A 24,392-nucleotide genomic window follows, 5' to 3' on the forward strand; every position below is an offset into this window, starting at 1 on the left:
CGAAAAAGTTTTAGCTGCAATATCCTCCCATTCCTGGTCAGTAAAAGTCACCTGTAGGTCAGCTTCCCAGCTCTTGAAGCGTGCAATAGGGGAAGACCGGGCGGTGGTTTGTGTCAGAAGTAAGAAATCTTTTATATTTATGTAGCTGACACTTCATAACTAGAAGTATTGTCGTGCTAAATCACTTTTCTTAGTTATTTAATTTTCATTTTGAACACTTGAACAAATTGCAACAATGCTTGCGCTGGAAATGTCTTTGACATGACATTTTCTTTGAATGATGAATGGTGCCAACATTTTTGCCAGAAGAAAAATGTAAACCATTTATTATCCAAACTGAAAAATCCCTTGTTAAACCTTTAAAACACTCACCTCTTCACATGTGTGTTTACTGCGAATTCTGAAAAATGAGATGTCTTATCAATATGTTATTAAATCCACAGATTATTGCAAAGGCAAGAGGGCTAGACTGGAAAAACTTGATGAAATTAGGAGATTTGCAAGCCAAACTTGGGGTCAACTTTGAGGATATTATGGCTATAGTGGAGGAAATTCTTCACCCCGAGCCATACACAAGAGAGGAAATTTGTGATTGTTTGGGTATAAGTTTAGAAGAACTCCTTGAGAAAATACTTAGCCAAAATACACAAGATGGTAAGTCTGATCAACCTGATTTCATGAAATCCTATCTAGAGCTGGAATGCCACAGTTCAAATGTAAGGTAGTTGCACTGTAAACATTCTGATTATGTTGTTGATCCCCGTAGCAGTTCCTCTGAGCTTATCATAAATTACAAGTGCAAACAATCAAAGGCCCCTATTTACTATCAAATGTAAATAATAACATACATTTTTTTTGGTCGTTCCATCATTCTCTTAGTATTGCAACAACAAAAATCAATTGTATTTACACAGTTTATTACAGTGCCCCAATGGATATGAACATTAAGCACCATCATGTATCAAGTTGCCTCTGTTGTGCTATATTTTTATTTTTGTCTTTTATTAAACCTCAGCTGCAGGAGACCCAATGTCTTTTGGTTTCATTAAACTTTGTGCCAGAGGAAGTAAATGGTTTATAAAAAGGGAATTCTGGGAGTTGTAATTTGTCCTCCATCTAGGTGGACAATGGTTTGAGACAGGGCTTTCAGTAGGGTTGCTATCAGCCTAGGCCTGGGTCAGTATTACAATTTAAATACAATATAATTGGGCCTGGCCACTTAAGCCCTAATATACCCTAATCCTTTGTCCCACTCTATTCAACTGAGCCCTGATCTCCCTCCAATGACCCCCCTCCCCACCTACATCACCCAACTCTGTTACTCCACCAACCACCTTTCTACCAGTATTATTTTTTTAAAGGTGACAATCCTAGCTGTAAGATGTAATATTGTTGGTAAAGGTAATAGTTTCTATTGTTCTGCTGGCATATTTATGATTGATATGAATTTCTTTAAAGTTTCTGGAAAACTTTTACATTTGTTTAAGGTTGGACTGAATTTGTATATTAAACCACCCAACAATGTATATTTCAAAAGGGAAGGGTGTAAGCATGAAAGCTCAGGGGTCCTGTGTAATGCTCTGAATATATTATGATGCAATCAGCTTTCAACTGGCAGGGAAAAATGTGGTTTTCTAAATATTGGACAATTTTATTTTAAATTTGAAAAAAATAACTAGATTTGCATAACCACTGGTCTTAATTTTTTCTAAAAGGTTCATATTCTGGAAACAAGTTTTACAGTAGGTTTTATGTAAGACCATGGATTAGACAAGACTTTACTATTACATAACTATCGGTATAATTGTATTTTTCAACCCAACATTCAACAACATTTTTACCTAAAGGATCAACTAGTCATGTGTTTATTCAATGATACCACTTTCACATTTAAAGTGCTCTAGCCAGGGCCAGATTTATCCAACGGGCACCCTGAGACCCCCCTTAGGATAGCATGCATTTAGGGGGACGGAACATCCCCCCTCTCAACCAGGATCGCATGCAAGCCTGTTCAGTTGAAGAGTGGTCAGGAAGCACATAGACCTGTGCTGCTAGACCCCCATAGTTCCCCATGCCGCCCCTTTATCTGTGCTGTCCTAAGCCAGGGCCTTTTTGGCCTTGCCACAAATCTAGTCCTGGCTCTATCCATTGATTAGGTTAGAGGGGAGTTATTTTAATGCTGTTCTGAGTTGTTAGTAGGAGTTCACCATTGTGGATTTTTAGATATTTATTGAATATCGGATGTGTCATTTCCTGGAACTATTAACGTCTTAATTCATACCTTATTGTGTTTTAGGATCTAGCATTCTCCTTTGGCTATTGCCTTTTTCCATTTATCAGTAATTTGTGTTTTACTGTGACTTGTATGGCTCCTCTTGCCCAGATATCTAAAGTACCGTACTATATACGTATACTCTACTAATTCAGCCCAGCCAGTTGTAGGTTCCAGACCACCATTGCTATGAAAATACTGCAGTGCAGTCTCACTGTTAGGTGCGTAGAGCAGGCCACAAATGAGTATAAATGCAACATCATGCCGTGTCTGCACTGGGAGTGCACAGCTAAAAACTACCAATTCAATCAACAAAAATCCCTGTTAAATCATGTGTATTGTGTATTAAGGGTTGCTTTAAGATTTATGCACAATGAAATTATATGCTGCTCAAGCTTTGTGTGCTATAACATGGAGCCCTCTGTTTGGATTTAAGTACTAATGTTTATTTTATGTTATTTTATCGAGATAAGAAATCACCAGCCTTAAACCGAGTTGTAATTTAGAGAGATTACATTTTTCTTTTAATCAAGACCAGCCACTTGCATTTAAAGGCAATTCTGAACATCCTGGGAAGGCAGTTTTGTAAAGATTACAATCCAGTTTCTGATCTTCTGGTTGCTGTTAAAGGACCACTGCATTTGCCAATACATAACGTGCCGAGCTGAGAGAACCATAAAGTATTTTAAGGTAATCTGGCCAGAAGAGAATTGTTTTACCAAAGGGTGGTCTAGGAATCAGTCACAGTCATTGGCAGGCCTTTCACAATGAAATTGAAAACAGACGTATTTTCATTTCATTCTCTGGGTTACTACTGTTCAACGGTGATTTACAAGAGTGTGTGAGCAATGGAAATCTCTCACGCAAGTCCGCATTCATCCTAAATAGATGCACATTTTCAGATCTGCTATTTTTTTAGTTATATACAGTACATTTAAGCAGAAATCATCCTTATGTGAAAGCTTACGAACATTAGTGAGTGCCAGTACTTAATCTTTGGCATTGCAATCAATAAGCAGTGCCCATTTGATTTTGTGCAATATATATATATATATATATATATATATATATATATATATATATATATATATATATATATATATATATATATATATATTCAAATACAAGAGTCCTCTGCACTCAACCCATTATCAATATATTTAAGACAGAGACATTTTGTGCATACTGCTACTGAAAAATGCCTTACCCTTTAAACAAAACAGGGATTGTTTGTCCATATATTGCAATATATTAAATATATTGATAATGGGTTGAGTGCAGAGGACCCTTGTATTTGACTATACACCCCCGCCTAATGGTTTTAAAAAATAGTGGTGAGCACAACTTTCCCTTGTTTGTTGTGTGTGTGTGTGTGTATATATATATATATATATATATATATATATATATATATATATATATATATATAATAAATTTAGGCACAATGCACACAGATAACCAAAAAGCAATGCCTGTGTGCTGGTTATAAATATCAATAGTGGTAAGCATAAAGAAAAACCGCACCAACAGGTCTTTATACAAAAATAAAAAAACTTTTATTTATCAACGTTTCGGCTCGACCACTGGAGCCGTATTTTTTTTTGTTCCTGAAGACGGCTCCAGCGGTCGAGCCGAAACGTTGATCAATAAAAGTTTTTTTATTTTTGTATAAAGACCTGTTGGTGCGGTTTTTCTTTATGCATATATATATATATATATATATATATATATATATATATATATATATATATATATATATATATATATATATATATATATATATATATATATATATATAGTATCCTGTAAATACAAGACATTAAAATTTACCCAAGCCAGGAGATGTTAGCTGAATAGCTTGCTGTTGGTTGCTGCATCAGGAAAAGTTTCCCATGTTATTTAGTAACAATGAGCATTTCCCATTTTCTCAGAAGACATTTCTTTAGACTTAGAAATGTGTTTGATATGTTATAAAGGGGATCTCCACCAAAAAAAGGTTTTTTACATAGTTATAGAAAATGTAATCGTAAGCAGCTTTCAAATACAGTCATGAAAAAGTTTGGGAACCCCTCTTTGGGCTTTTCTTTATTATTGGCTGAGCTTTCAAAGTAGCAATTTCCTTTTAATATATAACATTTCTTATGGAAACAGTAGTATTTCAGCAGTGACATAAAGTTTATTGGATTAACAGAAAATATGCAATATGCATCATAACAAAATTAGACAGGTGCATAAATGTGGGCACCCCAACAGAGATATTACATCAATACTTAGTTGAGCCTCCTTTTGCAAATGTAACAGCCTCTAGACGCCTCCTATAGCCTTTGATGAGTGTCTGGATTCTTGTTGGCTGTATTTTTGACCATTCGTCCATACAAAATCTCTTCTCTTCAGTTAAATTTGATGGCTGCCGACGATGGACAGCCTGTTTAAAACATCCCATAGATTTTTGATGATATTCAAGGCGGGGGACTGTGACATCCTGACTGTGGCTTTTCTAAATGAGCTTTTGCATACAACAAGCGACTCTGTTTGTGGCGTGAGTGCAGAAAGGGCTTCTTTCTCATTACCCTGCCATACAGATGTTCTTTGTGCAAATTGCGTTGAATTGTCAAATGATGTACAGATACACCATCTGCAGCAAGAAGTTCTTGCAGGTCTTTGGAGGTGATCTTTGGGTTTTCTGTAACCATTCTCACAATCTTCCGTATATGCCGCTCCTGTATTTTTCTTGGCCTGCCAGACCAGGGTATTACAGCAACTGTGCCTGTGGTGAAGTTCAAAGCTTAAAGGAGAAGGAAATGCTTGCATCACTTGGGATGCCTCACATTTGGCACCCCAAGTGCTGCAAGCCTTTTCTTATCCTTAAACAAACTAATCCAACCAATTTGGTGTTGCCAGTAATCAGTATTGAGCAGTTACATGTATTCAAATTATCAAAATTACAAGGGTACCCACATTTTTGCACAGCCAGTTTTTCACATTTGATTTAATTTCATACAACTGAATACTGCTTCACTAAAAAACTTTGTTCAGAAAACACCCCAGTTCCTGTGAAATGACAGACATACATACCACTGTTATTTTTTTTATTAAAAGAGGAGTAAATTATTATGCAGGCTGAGAGGGGCTCCCAAACTTTTTCATATGACTGTATACATTTATTTTCTGTGGTTTTCATGGTGTATTTGTCCCTTTTTGTTCTTTGGTTTTGCTTTTGAAGCAGTAGCAGTTCTCCTCCAGGTGTTAATTAACTGGTTTCTTCAAGGGTCAGAACCAGAAGTACACTCTATACAGCCAGAACTATACTGTAATTACAATAGCAGTTACATTTACGGAAAAAAATAAATAAACACTTATTCCCCACATGGGGATATTTATCAAAGGTCGAATTTAAGAACGCAAATGGTTTCTAAGAATAAACTCGAATGAAAAAAACTTGAATCAGTGTAGTCAGGGTAAAAAAACTCGAATTCTTGAGTTGATCTAGTTTTCGGTGAAATAAAACTCTTAATTTATCAAGTTTTCGAGTGAAACCCACCAAAGAAACTCGGACATCATGAAGGCTATTTTAAAAAAAAAAAAAAAACTCGAGTTTTTTTTTTAACCCGAAAAATAGATTCTTGACTGAAAAATACCCTCGAAAACTCAACTTTTTTTGTGGAAAAAGCAACTCAACCTTTGATAAATAACCCCCTTTAATGTACAATGGGAAGCTGCATAAAACTACTTGTTCTATGTACTTGTTTGAGTAGAGATTCCCTTTAAATACTTTGCTGTACTTGATGCCTTTAATGAGCAGCATATCATTTCGATACCAACTTTGCTTTTTCCTACTAAATGGTTGTTCCTAAATCTAGATTATGAACATCAGTTGTAGATGAGATAATATGGCTTCATGATATTGCTGCAGAATCCTGACATGTGGGATTGGAAGCCCATGAAATAAGCAGAAACACATGTCGTTTTGACTTTTCCCCCCGCATTTTTCAAATTGTAGTCAATAAGGTTTAGAGACAGTTCTCTATAACTTTAGCTCTGCCCTTTTGGTGATATCAATATATTTTGCTTGAATAAATGTAAAAGTAATGTATGGAACCTAGTTGTCCTTTTGACTGAGAATTACTGCCATCACTGACCTTGAAAATATGCCACAAGTATCTTTGTCTGGACCATTCATCCCTTTTATTTCTTTCTCTTTTCAGTTAAAGAGGCTCTATACCCCCTTGTTCAACATGAGTTCAATCAGTAGGGCTTATGCTCAACATACTTTTTACCTATTGTTTTAATTACTTAAAAAAATATGTTTTTGTCACTTTGTGAGCAAAACAGGAAATGAAGCAACTCCATGTTTTGTCCCTGCAAGTCAGATAATTGTATTACCAGTGTATGGATAGTCCCCCTGAACAATGGGCTCCTGATAACAAAACATTCACAACAAAAGTGGAAGGGACAGGTTTATATACTGTTAATCTAATTATTAACCCGTGGCTTCAGTTTCTTTATATGCCCTGTTTAGCTCAAGGGAAAAAAAAATAATTATTAAAGCAGTAGACAAAAAGTCGGTTCAGCACAAGCCCTATTCATTAAATGCATGTTGAAAGTAGAAATATGAATAGTGCTATTACAGCATGATAATATAACCCCTTTCAATCACTCCATATGTATGAATGTAAATATGAGGGAATTATTTTTGTAAATAAGGATATACTTATTACTTACTGAGCATTTCTTCTACCTGCCACTCCTGTATCGGAGCCTCGGATAGTTATCAATGGAGTTTCCTTTTAGTTCTAAAAATTTAATTTGTGTTTCAATTTACTAATTTGTGTAACTGTGAATGTTTGCCTTTCACAAATACCTTGAGTGCATTACAGGTAACATCCTCAGTAGATGTGACTTTATTAATTTCCAAGAACTTGCTCTACTTTACTTTATATTCAGGCAACTGGCATCCCCGGTTGCTCAATATTGGCTTAGCCACCATATAGAATTCTTTGGCTCTTTGACTGGTAATAGAGAGTGTAAATCAATGTGTCAGTTTGTGAAACTGTGTTCCGCTGCTTCAAGACATTAATCCCCCCAAATTAACAAGCAATTAATAATTAAAAGGAACACAGTGCAAGATAATGGGAGATGAATTCCCGAAAAACAGTTTTACCTGCAGAAAAGAACTCGGCAAAGAATCTGTATTTTTTGGCGAATGGTAAATTTATTTAATAAATAATTTTCCCTGTAATAGGAAAATGAATCAGAAAAAAAAGATCAATGTACTATTAATATTTTCTTTTTAACTTTGGATCTTGGGTTGTTGTCTATCCTGTTTGACATGTATGAGGTTATAACTACATCTTTGTGACACATAAGTATTCTGCTTGGAGAAATCCAATCACAACCAGAATTGAAACAGCCTATTACTATAATCCCACTGTGTTGTTTTTTTCAATAAAAATCAAAATCAAAACTTTTCTGCTCCATTTGATATAATGGGCCTAGTTTAAAGGACAAAAAAAACTATACATCAGTGCACCCCAGCAATTACAAACGTAAACCGTAATACTCTGGGCTGGTGCTCATTTTTGCTGAATATTGCACCAGCCCAGGGTATAGTTTTTCCAGCTCAGTGCTGCCATGTTATGAAAGATCCCAGCTGTCCCTTGAGGTTGTTGGAACTAATCACATGTTCAGCACAGTAACAGTTTACATTTTTGGCAACTGTGAATGCATCCGTTCCAGGATCTCAGCAAAGACAGTCACTTTAAAACATAGTGGTGCTGGAAGAACTATAATACAATTGTATGCTTTTAAGGTATAAAATACTCTTCCATGCAATAGATTGATTTGGTAGTTATTTGCCTAGCTTTGATCTTCTGCAAATCTGACTGTCATACTTTATTTATTTCTAGTTTCCACCTTCAAATTGTATCAGCGAGCTAAACATGTGTACAGTGAAGCTGCCAGAGTCCTTGCCTTTAAGAAGGTTTGTGATGAGGCACCTGCCAATGCAGTCCAGCTGCTCGGGGACCTCATGAACCGGAGCCACGTGAGCTGCAGAGACATGTACGAATGTAGCTGCCCTGAACTGGATCAGCTGGTGGACATCTGCCTGTAAGTTGTGACAGCTTAAAGCTTTAATAATGTATGTATCTCTGCAATCAGTTTGAAATGAATAGCCACAGTATCAATCCACTAGTGTCATGGGGTGGATTGCAGTACAACTATAGTGTCTAAACTTTTCTCCGACAAACATTCTTCTATAGTATTTTATCAGCTGTGCTATAAATAAAGAAATCGGTTTCATCTACAGTACCTCCTAATATGGACTCAATTTTCTATTCCAGTTTTATTTCCATAGCGCCACTGCTATTCATATTTTAGTACTTTTGCTCTCGTGTGATTGATGGCTCTTTGTAGAAACGCTAAGGTCAAGTCTGTTTGGTGCAGTTGCTGTAAAACAGTTGGGAGTAATAACTGAATGCAGATGGGTGATAAGCAACAAACACCAGTCCCATTGTTCAGTCTTCTTCCTCAGTGAAAAATATGCTTAGAAGTTCATAGATAAACTGGAGACAGAAAGCAGATATCAACTCAAAGTTACTTTTTATCAAATGTCCTAGAAACAACCACTGACTGGACAACAACTTTACACACTCCAACATAAGAGCAGGGATTTACAAAGCCACTGTGAAGATATTAACATTCATGCCATTCCTGTTGGTGCTCTATAAATACATGTTAATAATTATAATAATAATAATAATGATTGCTTTACTATCAGATGTTATGTTTATGTATAGGTCCCTGAAGAGAAGCCATGCATGCTAGGCCTGTGGGACATTGAATTGAGTCTACCTCCAGTCTACCTGTACAATACTAGAACAGCAAAAAGCTAATTACTAATGATCTGGATTTTTTTACACTTGGCTTATAAGCAGACAAATACTTTAGACATTATCAGCCCTGCTTTTGAGGAACATTCTCTCTGTAATTTGTCCTGTCCAGGATGAAGAGCTAAAGTTCTGTTGAAACTATCAGCAGTCTTAGCATCTAAATGAATCTTACTAAAATAACATCAGTTTTGCTAATCATCTTCTACAGTTAGGATTCTTCATCCCACCTCCCTAAACAGGCTTGCCAATTCTTTTAGGCTGATGATGTTTGTTGTTGTGTACAGTTTGGCTTCTCCTGGTGTCCATAAGTAACCCGTATATTCCAAATCTATGAACGTAAAGGACATTTAAAACTGTAATTTTACATTTTCCTTCTGCAATGTAGCCTTTATAATGCTGCTGTCCAAGCCATTACTAAGCAGCAGACTGTGGAACCAAATGGATAAGCTGAAGATTGTTCTGAGTTGTTCTTTGCAGCTCTGCTACTTTAAGCTGCAGTTGTTTTGAACCGACTTGGCCAAGGCTGTTTGTTAAGTACATCACTGGTCTGCTCTTTTTTAAAAAATATTCCACATTGTTGATTTTGCTGTGCTCTGTTTATTTTGTTATGGCTCGACTTTAAATTGCCTTTAAGAGTCTAAAGTGCTGGTTTTAATTTCATACATTTTTCGCTAGTCATCTTGTTTGTTCTAATTACTAAACAAGGGAAATGCTTCAGAGAACAGCAGAACCTGAACCTGCCAGTACACATTCACAGCTTTTTTAAGTGAGCACAGTCACTAAACAGCAACGGTGGTGGCAACAAATCTCCAGAAAGTGACTTGCCACAGTATAACATTAAGATCGGCATAAGTAAAACCTATTAATTGCAGCAATCTGGCTTAATCAGGGGGAAGTTTTCACCCTTTGCATTTTCCCATGATTAAGCCTGATCACTGCAAGTAATTGATCCCAACTGTCCCAATACTTTCTCATTTATCTAGGGAAGACATTAAAAATACTATTACACTGGACCAGAACAAGTTAAGATATTTATTTCCACCTCAAATCCAAATTCCTTTAAGAAAATTACATTGTGCTGTCCAGTATTGAGGATTTGACATTAACAAGTAATTATATTATACACATGGGTGCTGATCTTTATTCACTTGAACTAAAAAAATGGCAAACAGGTTACTAAATAACATGCTAAATTTTGCTAAAGACAGTCAAGCCTTGGGTACAGATCTTTATTCAAATAGAATCGGGGTCACAGAGGTCAAAACCAAATTCAAAAAGGGTACGGCTTCCTAACCAGAACATAATATTGCACATATGACATGGAGACGTTTGTAGAAGAAATTTGCCAAAGTATCTGTTTGGCTTTTCATAGTACAAGCAATGTGCTCAGAAGGTAGGATGGGATTAGTATCATTGGTTCTCCTGGCAGAGACACCGATACAGCCTGTCTCATCTAAGATATGTCTATTTTTATTATGTTCCACAAACTCACTGTTATTCCTTTTGTTACAACAAAAATAACCACACCAAATAACTTTTAATAATGAGCATAAAACAGGGCTCCTGACCAAACCCATGATATTTCCAGGTAAACAGAGAGTAGAACAGAGATTAAACAAGAGGACCCACTAATTCCCGGAAGTCTGACAAGGAGAGGAACCTTGTCTTGGGTTGAACCATCATGTTAAAATCATGGCCCCTCCTCTGTTTCTGCATCTCTTCCTGCTCATATTCACTAATATTCATAGAATAACCACAAAAGATGGACTTTTCATAAATTTATGTTACACTATTAGATACATTACAGCAACAACTTTGCTTATAATTAAACATTCAATTGACGTTGCTGGGGGCGTTTATGGGACTGCTTTGCTATCAGTAGATTATAAACTGGCTCCTTTGTATAATATCCAGTGGCTTTAGGAGGGACAGGAGAGACCCAGTAATGTATGGAGGCACAGATGATGGCAGGTATAGTTAGGTGCACCATGAACGACTTGGGATCTTTAAAAGTAGTATAATGTTAAAGAGAAGGAAAGGTTAAAACTAAGTAAGCCTTATCAGAAAGGTCCACCTAAAAATACCAGTAAACCCTCAAAGTAACGCTGCTCTGATTCCTCTGTCAAAAGAAACACAGCATTTCTTTCCTTCTATTGTGTACACATGGGCTTCTGTATCAGACTTCCTGCCTTCACCTTAAACCTCCTTGCCCCGGGCGTGAGCATGCTCAGTTTGCTCCTCTCCCCTTCTCTGCTGTAATCTAAACCTAGAGCTATAAGTGAGCAGGGAGAGACTCAGGCAGGAAGTGATGTCACATACTGCAGCTGCTATCCTAAACAAACAGAGAGCTTCTAGAGCTTTTTCTCAGGTATGTTAAAACATTCTACAGAATAAATATAGCATTCTAGCTTGCACTATTTTAGCTAATCTATTGGCAATAAAATGCCTCCATAGCTTTCCTTCTCCTTTAAAGGGAACCTGTCACCCAGACATAAAAACCTGTGTAATAAAAGTTATTTTCAAATTAAGCATGAAACCCAAATTTTTATTTTTTTTTATTCAAAAATCTATCCCCATTATAAACTAATTTAAAAATTTCAGCTGTCAATCATATATTGTAGTGCCTGCCCCCTCTATGCCAGTGACATACAGGCGGAGCAGGCTATTACTTTCACTTTCCATTCTGAACTTCCTTGATGTCATTGCACTCCCCACATTCCCCCTCCCTCCTCACAATCTAATTATGTAGCCAGTGCATGGACATGGATCTCAGGTCCCCCATTCTGGTGCATAAACAAGATTTTGACATGCTGAAAAGCTTCCGTTAATAACAGTTTCCACAAAATGGCGACTGCCTTCTTCATGTGATTTTGAATTCCAAGACTAAAAGAAACAAGATTTAAATGACTGCCATCATAAAATAGGATTTGGAATTATTTCTTAGGGTGACAGGTCCCCTTTAATGTTTTTTTCTAAACAGGAAATGGATTCAGTCAACCTCGCTTTGCTGTACAAATGAGGAATGCTGCACAGGATTTATTATGAATGTTAATATTTAATTTAGAAACACAGTGTAGATACTTGGATTTAGCTGTTTATTATATTATGACAGCATTCATTTGCCATCCATCTAAATACAAATTTCCTGAGACTTCTTCAGTAAGTGCAGGGTCTTAGTGGGAAGCAATAACAAATATCAGTCTTTTCCCATTGGTCATTTTTGTAGTGGTTTTTTTCCTCCTGTTACTATGGCACCTTCTCACATGTCTCAGCAGGGACCCACGTACTTTAGCAATCAAATACATGTTTATTGGAATTTATCATAGGATTAGGATTAGCACAGGTAAAACAATAAATGGGCATCAAACACATCAATATGCACATTTGACCTTTTGTGAATTTAACAGGCATTTCTGTATTTTAATACATGATGTAATAATACTGCAGCGTGTTGCATTTAAAAAAGGGGAAATTAAATGTAATTGTGCTAGGACTCAGATCTGAATGCTCATGGGTACAATCAGTCAGAATAAATTAGAATTAATTATCTTTAAATGGAATTAATTAGCCCAAGAGCACGGCGGTGCTTAGATGTAATGAAAGGCTGCAGCCACTATGGTCCGTGTCAAATACAGTTCACAGTGGTTTTCCAATAAAAAACATATTGTCTTAAACATTTGCTTTCTGCTAAAATCAACATTGTTTGCAATAAAGACATTTTTTGTTGTCTATGGACAAATACATGGCAGAACCAGGCCAAGGAACTTGGTGTATGGCAGAATGGGCAAATGGGCAATCCAAAGGATTCCACAAGGGGTCACAAAAAGTAAAAGTAAAATATTTTAATCAAAGTTGCAATAACGTATCTTACGGATTTCATCTCCTAAGGAGCCTATGAGTGTCCTTCGGACGGTGCAACTTTGAATAAAATATTTTACTTTTTGTGACCCCTTGTGGAATCCTTTGGTAGTGCCCATTCTGCCCGGGCCATGGTTTACTGCTCCCTATGCTGATGGTTCAGGGCAGGTGCACCAGGATCACATTACCTACTTGGTGAGTGTTTCAACATTTTGGTTCTTGTCAACTTTTTCTTCCTATACAAGGAACTTGGTGACCATTGCACAGATGACAATCTGCCCCCCTCCCAGACAAATACAACAGGTCCCTTTAAACAAAACAGGGATTGTTTGTCCATATATTGCAATATATTTAAGCTGGCCAACTACGTCAAAGTCCATATCTGGCCAGTCCTACACTCAACTTTCATCTGATTCATTAAGAATTACACAGGGACTAAGTTTTACCTGCAACTTACTTGCTGCTTTCAAGGTTAAAACACCCAAAATCCCCCCCAAATGACTGGCCAATCAAATTGTGTCCTGTTGTGCCTACCTTAATGAAGTGTTTTCTGATATTGCACCCCCCTTTCCCTATTCCCCAAAAGGGAAAATTGGCTATACTATTGTCTCATAAGACAAATAAGCATATCATTACAACATATACAATTATTTATGTATTACAACATCATACAGTTAGTAATAAAGCAGGAATGACAGTGTTTTCTTTCTTTTTTTTTGATCCAGCTGCGACCTGTTGTTGTAGCTACAAAAATACTATATTATTCTCAATAACAAACTCTATCAACATGCATTCATTTGGGATCTATGATTATTTATATAGTTTATGTATTTGTCTGCTCAGATAACAGTTTATGCTAAATTGTTTAGGAAATAGGGCGCACTCTCTCAACAAGTACGGACGGAAAGGTTAGAATTTCCATACGGTTGTCAAGAAAGTGCTATTAAAGGAGTATTCAACCTTTAACGAAAAAACCCTGTACCCCCACCAAACGTAGACCCCCCTCCCTCCTCCCCCCCCAGCCTAACTGGCCCCGCCCGGGAAATGCCCCATACTTTATACTTACCCCTCCGCGCAGAATCTGACATCGGAGTTCCACGCATCCATCTTCCGGGTCTTTGTGTCTTCTTCCTTCTTCGTTGAGTAGTTGTTGCAAACCGGCAAATTGCTCCAACTGCGCATGCGCCAGCATGCCGATCTCCCACTCAGCTTCCCAAAGACCCGGAAGATGGCTGCGTGGAACTCGGATGCCAGAATCTGTGCCGAGGGGTAAGTATAAAGTATGGGGCACTTACGTGAGGTGAGGGGTATGGGGTTTTTTGTTTAAGGCTTGAATTCTCCTTTAAGATAGTACAGGTGACTAATGAAGGGTTAGACCTTATGCAACTTCTACCCATATTAAAGAAAGTGGTTTTCCAATGTGATGCTCAGTGTTGAGGATGAGGAGTAACTGTATAATTACTGCAGAAGGAGACTCAAAGAAGATCATTATGTTGCACCACGTCACTAAATATTCAGGGGGAACATTGCTGTATTTTACAAGTTTTGTGCAGTTCAAAATCTCTTCCTCACGCTCATTCTCTTGTGTAGGCTCATAGCTGAGCAGGATCGCAGTTTTTTATACATTTTACAGCATTTATATGAAGTTATCAAAAACCAACCTCTACTGCCCAAGTTCAGTAGCAGAGCCATTCAGTTCCCTTATTAAACAAGGTGCCCTTGATCAGCTAATGTCATTGTATGGCCAGCTCATACCACTCATCCACCCCATTGCTAGAAGCAGCATGTATTCCTGTGAATTCATTGGGACATGTGCACTCCTGTAATCTAAACAAAGACAGAAGAGCTTACTGACAGACACAGTGACGATGAAGGGAGGTGATCAATGCATGTAAGTGCACTCACTGTGTACAAGCAGCAATTTAATGGAGTTCATTATCCCTGGCAGCCTGAATGATTTACAGACACCAGACATGAATTCAACCCCTAATCTATAATCTGTCTAAATTGCGTGCAGCTTTGCATATATAACTTTGCACTGAACTCTACACTGAAACTCATCTGCAACTAAGCTTAATGTTAAGTCCAACAATCTCTCAAGGGTCCCATTAAAGATAGAACATTGTGTATGAACTCAATTATTCTTCCGGTATTGTGTCTTCCCCTGAACAAAAAGCTTTAACCCCAAAAAAATTAATACGGACTTCTCTGGCACACTAATTATAATTAAATTCACACTAGATCGTATACAGTAAAGGTATGGGACCTGTTATTTGGAATGCTTGGGACCTGAGGTTTTCGAGATAAGGGGTCGTAATTTGGATCCCTATACTTTAAGTTGGCTAAAAAAATCTTTGCACATTAAATAAACCCAATAGGATTGTTAAGCCTCCAATAGAGATTAATTATATCTTAGTTGGGATCAAGTACAAGCTACTGTTTTATTATTACAGAGAAAAATAAATTTCAATTATTTGATTAAAATTGAGTCTATGGGAGATGGCCTTCTCATAACGCAGAGCTTTCTAGATAAAGGGTTAATGGATCCTATACCTGTATATGTAAAATTCACATTTATTTATTCATGAGGCTTTCCTGTGCTGCAAAATACAACAAATACTGCTCAGAAACTTGTAATTAATAAAAAGGGAGCTGCAGCAGACTCAATGGGCTAACCTGAACAACCCGAGGAAATGTGTCCACAAGAACAGACCTAAACTGTACAAACTGTGCAAAGCTGCTACAATTACTTAAAGCTGTTATTGCAAAAAGTGGCTCTGCATAACAGTTTCCTAATTCAGTGTTAGATTAATTTTTAGTTTTGCTGGTTTGAAAGAACAGTGTTCTAGAGAAGTAAATGTCGGTGTAGGATCTGTTATTTATCTAGAGAATAAGGTCTGGGCACTGTCCCTGTGTCTAACTGAGGATTGTCTTTCTGAAGGAAACACAAACAAAATAGAAAAAAATGCTTTTAGCCTTCAGGATAAAACCATGAGTGTCTGCATATGATCATGGATGTCTCCAAGAGACGGATATTTACTCTAGCTTCCCCATGTTCCAAATTGCAACTGAATAAATGTGGAGTAGTAATGGTATTATACACCCAATGATACAGTCTTGCTCATGAACCTGAATTTGCTTGACTTATTTTAGAGTTATAAGGCCCCCATACACGGGCCAATAAAGGCTGTCGACAGACCTAGTCGGCAGCATATCAGCCCGTGTGTAGGGCCCCCCAACAAGCTTTCCTGATCGATATCTGGCCAGATGCCAATAGGGCAGGTTAGAAAATCCTGTCGGATTGTGGTCGCATCTGTTCGTTGATGCAGTCCCGCGTTACAACTGCCCGTTTGGTCTCCGCTCTGATCCGACCATTGGGTCCTAGGGCCCACGAATGGATCAGCCCGATATAGCCCACTTCAACGTGGGCATATCGGGGAGAGATCCGCTCATTTGGTGACATCGCCAAACGGGCAGATCTCTGCGTCTATGGCCACCTTAAAGGCATAACTTTTATCACAGCAAAAATCTCAGTGATAAAGAGCAAGTAAACCATATTTTGTCATTTCTCTTTGTATTTAAAAGATGTAGGAGGGACTTCTAAGATGTGAGTTGTCTCCGCCTTCTTCTGGTTGCTCTTATCCTCCATATTGTCTGTGCCAGGCTTTTAATTCTCTTCTAATAACCAGCAGGAGACACTGCTCATTGAGCGCCCAGGGGCCGGAAAGCTCCATCACTGCTGTAGAAATACACTGAGAATTCCCTGCATCTCTTGCCAGATAAACTAATGGATCAGCTTGTGGGGAATCCTAGAAATTGCATTTGTATAACAGCTGGCGAGTCAGAAGTTGCCTGAGCCAGAATTCACATACTGAACACTCTTCAACTATCAGTGTAGCCATTTGGGAGACTGTAGGAATGCACCAGCCTTGTCCTTTTTTGCCGTATATGAGATAACCATCATCAAAGTTCTTTTGATATGTGCTTCTTTAATGTTGAATTGCTAATGAATCCAACGTTGTTTGCTTTATAGGAAATCGGGGGCTGTTGGTTCCCGTCTGACAGGGGCCGGATGGGGTGGCTGCTCCGTCTCTATGGTTCCAGAGGACAAACTCGGTGACTTCCTTTCAAAGGTGCAAGATGCTTATTACAAATTGGAGGACCGAAGGTTTGCGCTGCTCAAAACAAGTCTCTTTGCCACAAATCCTGGATGCGGGGCAATGGTTCTTATGGAAGCAGATTAAATATTGCTCCATGGCCTAATCAAAATTTCTCTCTGCTTTGTAGCATCTTAATCATATGTTGCCAATGAATTAAACACATCTTTTATTTCCTGGGATCATTTTATGGCTCTAGTAGGATTTGTTTGCAAATAGGACATAAGTCCCATTATGTAATAAAAGGCACAACGTTTGCCCAGGTGCAGTAACCCATAGCATCCAATAAAATGTTTGCTTTTAAACATGTGACAAGGAAATGCTAACTGCAGATTGGTTATAGGAATTGTAGCAAACTTTGCACCTGTTGTTACATAACCCCCTAAATGTGGTGGATCATTCAAGAGAATGAGGGTATGGATTAAGGAGTATATGTTACATTATGGGGCACATTTAGTAAAATTCAAATGAATATCATATTTTTATGAAAACAAATCCAACCAAACTCCCTTCCAGAAAAATGCCAAAATCGATTTATTTTTTTCTGCGTTTTCTCTGCAAAAACTCAACTTTTTTGGATTATCGAATTTTGTTTGATTATCCAGCGCAGATCACAATGTCAAAAAAACAACTTCAGAGACTGCTATTGACTTCTACATGACCTCGACAGGTTTTTCGGACTTGGATTTTTAGCAGTTTTGTGGTATGATAAATCTCCAAAAATTCCATTTTTTTTTCCACAAAAAAATTGAGTTTTCACCCTAAAAAACCATGACCAGAAACAAAATCGAGGTTTAATAAATGGGCCCCTATGAGTGTTCATTCTGCCAATCAGAGGGGTTATGAGCAATTTTTGTGCAGTGCAATTTCAATGTTTTTACACACAATGCAGCATTTTGACTATAACTCCAGTGTAATAGCAGTCACAAAGTGTCGATACCCCTAACACTACTGTGGCCGATGTGCTAAAATGTACACAATTGCACTTGTGCTTCAACGTCAATTAAATACAGTTGCACTGAAAATACTGGAAAAAAGGTTTCCAATTTTGTAGCTTCCAGTGCTCAGTGTCGAAAGGAAAGTGTACATCCAGTTCTTTAGGCACAAATATTATGTGTCTATTTGCTCAGACCCCTGGGGAACCCTGGAGCTATTGCCACTAGCGCTTCTCCTTATTTTAATAGTAGGGATGCACCGAATCCAGGATTCGGCCTTTTTCAGCAGTATTCGGATTCGGCCAAATCCTTATGGAAGGCCAAACCGGATCCTAATCTGCATTTGCAATTTAAAGGCGGGGAGGAAAATCGCGTGACCTTTTGACACAAAACAAGGAAGTAAAAAATGTTTTCCCTTCCCACCCCTAATTTGCATATGCAAATTCAGATTCCGTTTGGTATTCGGCTGAATCTTTCGCGGAGGCATCCCTAGTTAATAGACACCCTGTGTGTGGTTCAATAGAGGGGGCTTGGCAGGACAGACTGAGCAGCACTTATTGCAAGAAACGGAAGTACAAGGAGTGTCTTTTGACACAAGTACCTTTAATGAATTAGTGCAACTGATTACAACCAAGTTACACAAGGGATTTTGTATGTGACCATTATTAGGCTTTTTTTTTGGCAAGAGGACCATGTCAGAATAATGCTTATTTTCCTGTCTCTTCCCATATTCAACTGAAAGAAATTATGTATGTCTCCTTTATATCATTTTATAGAAATGTGTGTGTGAAGGTTTGCTACAGGAATGATGGCTCTACTGTGATTTTCAATTAAACTTTTGGATAATGCAAATGAATATTTCACTGTTTTGAAATTGATCTGCAAGACAACTGGTCAAACATTGTTTTTTGTAGGCAAAATGATTTGTTAAACATAGGTGTAACAAACTTGAGTATTATTCTTAGAATTCCATGCCCACGTGGATCTATGATGATATAGTAACTACAGCAGTGCAACTTCACAAACAAACTTGTGAGCTAGTGTAAAAGAGTTGCTGTCCAAGGTGCTAGAGAGAATTCACACTCCTAGACTCAAACATTCACCATTCACTAAGGTGCAAATTGGAAACCATCTTTGTGGTGCCATAATATGTGCTACTGTACGATAACTACTGTAGGCTAATTGTTCTAAAGAGTTTTGGCTTTTATCTTTCCTTTATAGATGAATTCCTCCACCCCCCATTTCTTATTTTAAAGATGAACAACCTCATTTGTCAAAACTATGGTGAATCATTTTTTCAGTTCTTCTCTTAATTTTTGAGATGGGTACAGTTAAAAACTGCACCCTTTTGCCTCTTATGCACCCAGCAAATGACACTTTCATTCACCCAGCCCCTCCCTGCTCATGCCAGGCCACAGCTTGGATTAGACACAATGGCAATTGTAGCCTCCAAGCTTTGCTCATTTAGTTGTGCTTTTGATGGCACCTAAAATGGTTTATTGTTTGGATTCAATGAATCATGTAGTGATTAGAGAAGGAACCGGAGCCGGCAGTGTTCATGTAATGAAGACTGGAGTTTTGTCTACAATCTGTTGCTCAGGAACATCAAGAATATCCCCGGGTGAAGTTCATTAACTCGAGTACCCGGCCACTACAGAAACTTGTAACACCTTTGGAAAGAAACAACCCATGTAAAGGTGATGTTTTTATTAAAATTAACATTTATGTTATACATATTGTATTTTTAATAATTCGCATTTCTATTCCTCCTCCCTCCAAAATTGGATTTGAAATTCTGTCTGGTTTCTAGGGTGAGTGCTAGAGCTTGCATCATACAAAATGAATTTCAGGAAAGAAGGACCAGGTGAGGAACTACCACTTTGCACTCTAAACATTTTTTTTGACCTACATCAAGATAAACAATATTCTTTATTGACAAACGTTTAATTAATATACAGAAAAAGTAAAGAATGTAGACAAGTGCCTGATTACAGTAACATATCAGAAAGGGGAAATTGGTGAATAAGGGAGCTATTTAAAGTCATGGGTGGAACAAGGAAGAAGTGGGGGACAAAGAGAGTTTTTGTGTGTATTATACTGTAGGGCAAAAACAATCTAATGTGTGAATTAAAGTGCTAAGTTTATGGGTAACAGAGATAGCAGGGATACTTTAGGCATTGTGTGACCTGCAGACCCGACACCCTTTGTGTTATCTGTAATACTCCGTATGGTTGTTACCATTAGAGCCCCACCAAATATGCCTCTCTTTATTTTGTATTTAGTTTCACATCCTTTTGTGGCTGACTCAATAGCATGTTAGACTGAGGCAATTTAGCCAAAGTTGAGTTTTACCAAAGTTTTCTGCCAAGCGTAAGATCAACTGAAACTTCAGGGACACTTCTAATGATCAGCCTAAGGGCGTCACTGATTGCATTTAAATGAAAATCGATTATTACAGCCCTGCAATAGGTATTTTCTAGAAGTGTCTTCTTCTGATCCAGTGTAGCAGCTGTTGGTATTTGCAGTGCAGTGGCAAGATTTGAGACATGCCAGGGCAGATTTCACTGTGAGGGAGTCATGTTAAGTACTTTTGTACTATCATGACTCACTATCATCTTTATCATCATCTTGCAGCTCCTTATTAATTATACACATTAGTCGCTGATCCTTTCTTGAATTTTAAAAACTGTATTTACCACATGAGGAAGTTCTTCAATTGTATACTGTTCCTCAAGCCTTAGTGAACTTACGTGGTATTCTCTTCTCCCACCTTGAATTAATTAAAACATTCTGCATTGGTCTGATGGGCATGTAACTTAGACTTTGCATATGCACATCAAAGTTTTTAACTACTTCTAATAGTGATGATGGCTTCTTACTGGTCCTGCCACTGCTTCTACTTTTCCAGCCTTAGACAGCAACACTTTAATTTGGCATTTATATGAGCAGCCAGAAAGCAATTGGCACTAGATTTAGCAAAGATCAACTTTAGGGTAATGGCACATGGTACATTTTGTGGCCCACACTAAGGGCTCTATTTATAATTGCTGTATAAAAAGACTGTTGCCGGTGATGTTGCCCATAGATAGATAGTTAGTAAACAAAAGCAAAGATCTGATTGGTTGCTATGAGCAGCATCACCATTAATGTTTCACACTGCATAATAAATAGACCCTAAATCTCCTCCAGTGTCAGCGAATTACTTTGTATGGAAGACAATGTGAATTTTCAGTGCTAAAACATTTGAATTGCACAAAAATGCAAAGGCATTTTTGCAAGGATATTCACATTCACTTCTATACTAAGGTATTTTCTAATGTTTTGTCACTCACACCGGAGGTGATTTCGCGGCAGCTACAAAACACGCCATGTGCTGTCACTTTTATTGGTACAGGAACATGAATTTGTGAGCTGTCTTGTGCAAGGGGCTGAAATCTATTCTTAACTGTAAAAAAAAATGCACAAAATATATAATTAACTTTATTGTTTTAAAGTTCAATAAACATTACATATTAACACAGAAGAAAAAAAATCTAGAAATATTGGCTTTATTCATGATCTTTGACTGAATCAATGATTTCTTGGATTGTCAACTTATCTTTCATGAACATCAGACTGGAAAATGGGGTTGTTTGCTGTAGGAATGAGAAAAGATGAAAAAAAGAGTTAAGATTAATAAGACAATATTAATATAGGAACCTAACATGACATAACAATAGTTAGAAACATATGTAATAAAAGGTGTTATTCACTGTGTTTATATCTGCAATGCAAGCAAACAATATTTTATTTCACAGGAACTCTGACAAAGATATTTTGAAAAAATTGATCTTTCACAACAAACAAAACACTGGGTCAGTGTGAAAATAGAGGTTTAAAGACCTCTGGAAATATCCTGTGCAAGCAGATCCATATAAACGAATAAACTGAGCAGTTACATTTTGTTAGACTCCATAATCTGGTATTTCATACCGGCACACTAACACATTGTAAAGTCACTGACCTATCTTGCAGAGGCGGGGGGGGACATATGTTATTGAATGGCAAGTTATTTATTTAAAAAACAAATTAAACAAAAAAAATCATTCATATGTAGAATGACACCTTTAAGGGGGTTGGGCTCAGTATAGTTTATTTTATAATGGAGTAAATTAGCCTATTACTACTACTGTGTTCTGCTGAGGTTCTGATACGTTAGTGAATTAAATTCTAGAAAAAAGCCAGCTGGGTTAGTTTAGGAATATAGACATCAATTGGTGCATCTTATAGTATTTTCTGCCTTGGAGACAACAGTCGGGTCTAGTTCTGGTTTTCTCGGATAATTCACCTAAATCTGAGGTTGGGGTGTCTGTAAGTCAATTACGTAGTATGTTTTTTTTCTTTTTGCCCCATTAAGAATAAAATTGGCATTTATATAAAAAAAACTTTTAGACCCCTGAGAGATTTGTTGTATCGTTTGAGTTCTGATATAATAAAGAGTTTCATTGAAGCACAATTGTTTGTAGATGATGCGTATCCTGGAGGAAGGAGGCAGGGCCACCAAGTTGTGATGAATCCAAGTATGATCAGTGTGGGTATATACATAATGGAGGTGAAAACAGCACGTGTATTGTCTAAGCCCTGTGAAGTTCTTTCCAGACAGTCACACATCCCATAATAATAAACTATTTAGCTTTTATCAGCATCCATTTTGGGTTGAAGTGTGCGGTGTTGAGGTTGAAGCTTATGTAAGGAGACTTTTGGTCTTGCTCCCACACGAGGAAAACACGGAGCTTAGGCGACTTTAATAGAGTCTCTTGTAGGTCTTCCCCTAAAGCCTAGTCCTCTGAGCAGATCCATACCTATTTGCAAGACACTAATATAGTCTAGTTAGTCTTTACAGATAAATGATAAAGTAACATAGTAAGTTAGGTTGAAAAAAGACACATGTCCATCAAGTTCAACCTTTTGGTTTTATTTTAACCTGCCTATCTTCTGATCTTGTGCTGTTGAGGAGTTTCTGTGGAGTGATGAATTACTTGCAGTATCACTTGTATTTGAGGATAGTGGAGGTGAAGTGTTTTGTCTCTAGGAGGGTGCTACCCCCACAGTGCAGTGCCATTTCTGTTACATTCTCTTGATAAAGTTAGTCATCCACATTCTGAACATTGTATCAACTGTTGGTGATAGGTCAATAACGAATTAGGTAATCCCTCTATTCCATTAAATTATGTGTACGGGCCCAAACATGGATCCCCATGCTGTTATGAGTGGGTCCTCTCAATCTCCTACCTACAGTAGAAAATAGTACATTTAATAAGGTGTATATATGTTTTGGTCTTACAAAGCTGATTTATTGAGTCAATTTGGCTCTTCTGAGGAAATAGGTTAAGGAAAACTACTCTGTTCAATAAATTGTTGTGCCTGGACCTATTGCCACCATCTTCAGTCTTGTGTATGTTTAGAGCTGCCTGCTTTTTGTTCCCCGCCAGGTGATTTAACCAATAAAGTGAGGCCTTTATCTGCATTATGTACAGCAAAGCTCAGAATATTCCGTTGGAAAAGTTTGAGTGGTGAACTTTTATAGTTGAAATCATCTGAGAATTTCTGTATATAGAAACATTTCACAGATAACTATTACTGACTTCACAAACGCAGCTCTATATTTTTCCACTGTAGAAATGTAAATTTTAGTTATGGGTGAATAATTTCCACTTTAATGTTTCTTTAGTTATATATCGCAGGATGCATTAAAAAAAACAAAGTATTTTATCTTACGCTGCTAAATTGTAAATGTTTAGATGCAAATTAGTGATCTCAGTTATTGTCTGTAGAGCACATCTGCCAGTTGTATAAATATAACCATATAGTGCAAACAATGCAAGACTTGGAGATGGAGATTATTCTTATCAGAGGGGGTATATGCAGTACAAATAATGCCACTTGGGTGTGGGAAATGTGCCCCACTTATATACATGGTAGGAAAATGTAGGGTTTACATGTCCTTACATTGTTACATGATAAAAAGAAAGAGTGCTACATTATAAAGAGACCAGGCACAGGAGGCTGCCACCAGAGCTGTCTTATGCTAGGCAGCAGATTTGAGCTTCTCAAGGGCCGTGCCGTGCGGACAGTGCGCCCTAGGCACCCAGTTGGCTACCAACTCACAAGTGCACACATAGTAACATAGTAAGTAAGGTTGAAAAAAGACACACGTCCATCAAGTTCAACCTTTTAGGTTTTTTTAATCTGCCTAACTGCCAGTTGATCCAGAGGAAGGCAAAAAAACCCATCTGAAGCC

General features: G+C 37.5%; 2 protein-coding genes across 5 annotated transcripts in view; one reads left to right on the forward strand and one right to left on the reverse strand.

Moving 5' to 3' along the window:
- The window catches only part of galk2.L (galactokinase 2 L homeolog), a 67,305-nt gene extending 48,337 nt beyond the window's left edge, over nt 1-18,968 (forward strand). For 2 of the 3 annotated variants that reach the window (XM_018250730.2, XM_018250729.2), the window contains 3 exons: nt 444-654; nt 8,179-8,380; nt 17,054-17,359. In XM_018250730.2, coding sequence (XP_018106219.1) covers nt 444-654; nt 8,179-8,380; nt 17,054-17,264 — 624 coding nt within the window. In that variant the 3' untranslated portion in view covers nt 17,265-17,359. 3 annotated transcript variants of the gene reach the window in all.
- A 2,493-nt stretch (nt 18,969-21,461) lies between these two features.
- Nucleotides 21,462-24,392, reverse strand: part of fam227b.L (family with sequence similarity 227 member B L homeolog) — a 156,732-nt gene continuing 153,801 nt past the window's right edge. For both annotated transcript variants that reach the window (XM_018253097.2, XM_018253096.2), the window contains exon 18: nt 21,462-21,747. In XM_018253097.2, coding sequence (XP_018108586.1) covers nt 21,661-21,747 — 87 coding nt within the window. In that variant the 3' untranslated portion in view covers nt 21,462-21,660. The remainder of the gene's footprint in view (nt 21,748-24,392) is intronic.

Source organism: Xenopus laevis, chromosome 3L (assembly GCF_017654675.1).
Source record: "Xenopus laevis strain J_2021 chromosome 3L, Xenopus_laevis_v10.1, whole genome shotgun sequence".
NCBI lineage: Eukaryota > Metazoa > Chordata > Amphibia > Anura > Pipidae > Xenopus > Xenopus laevis.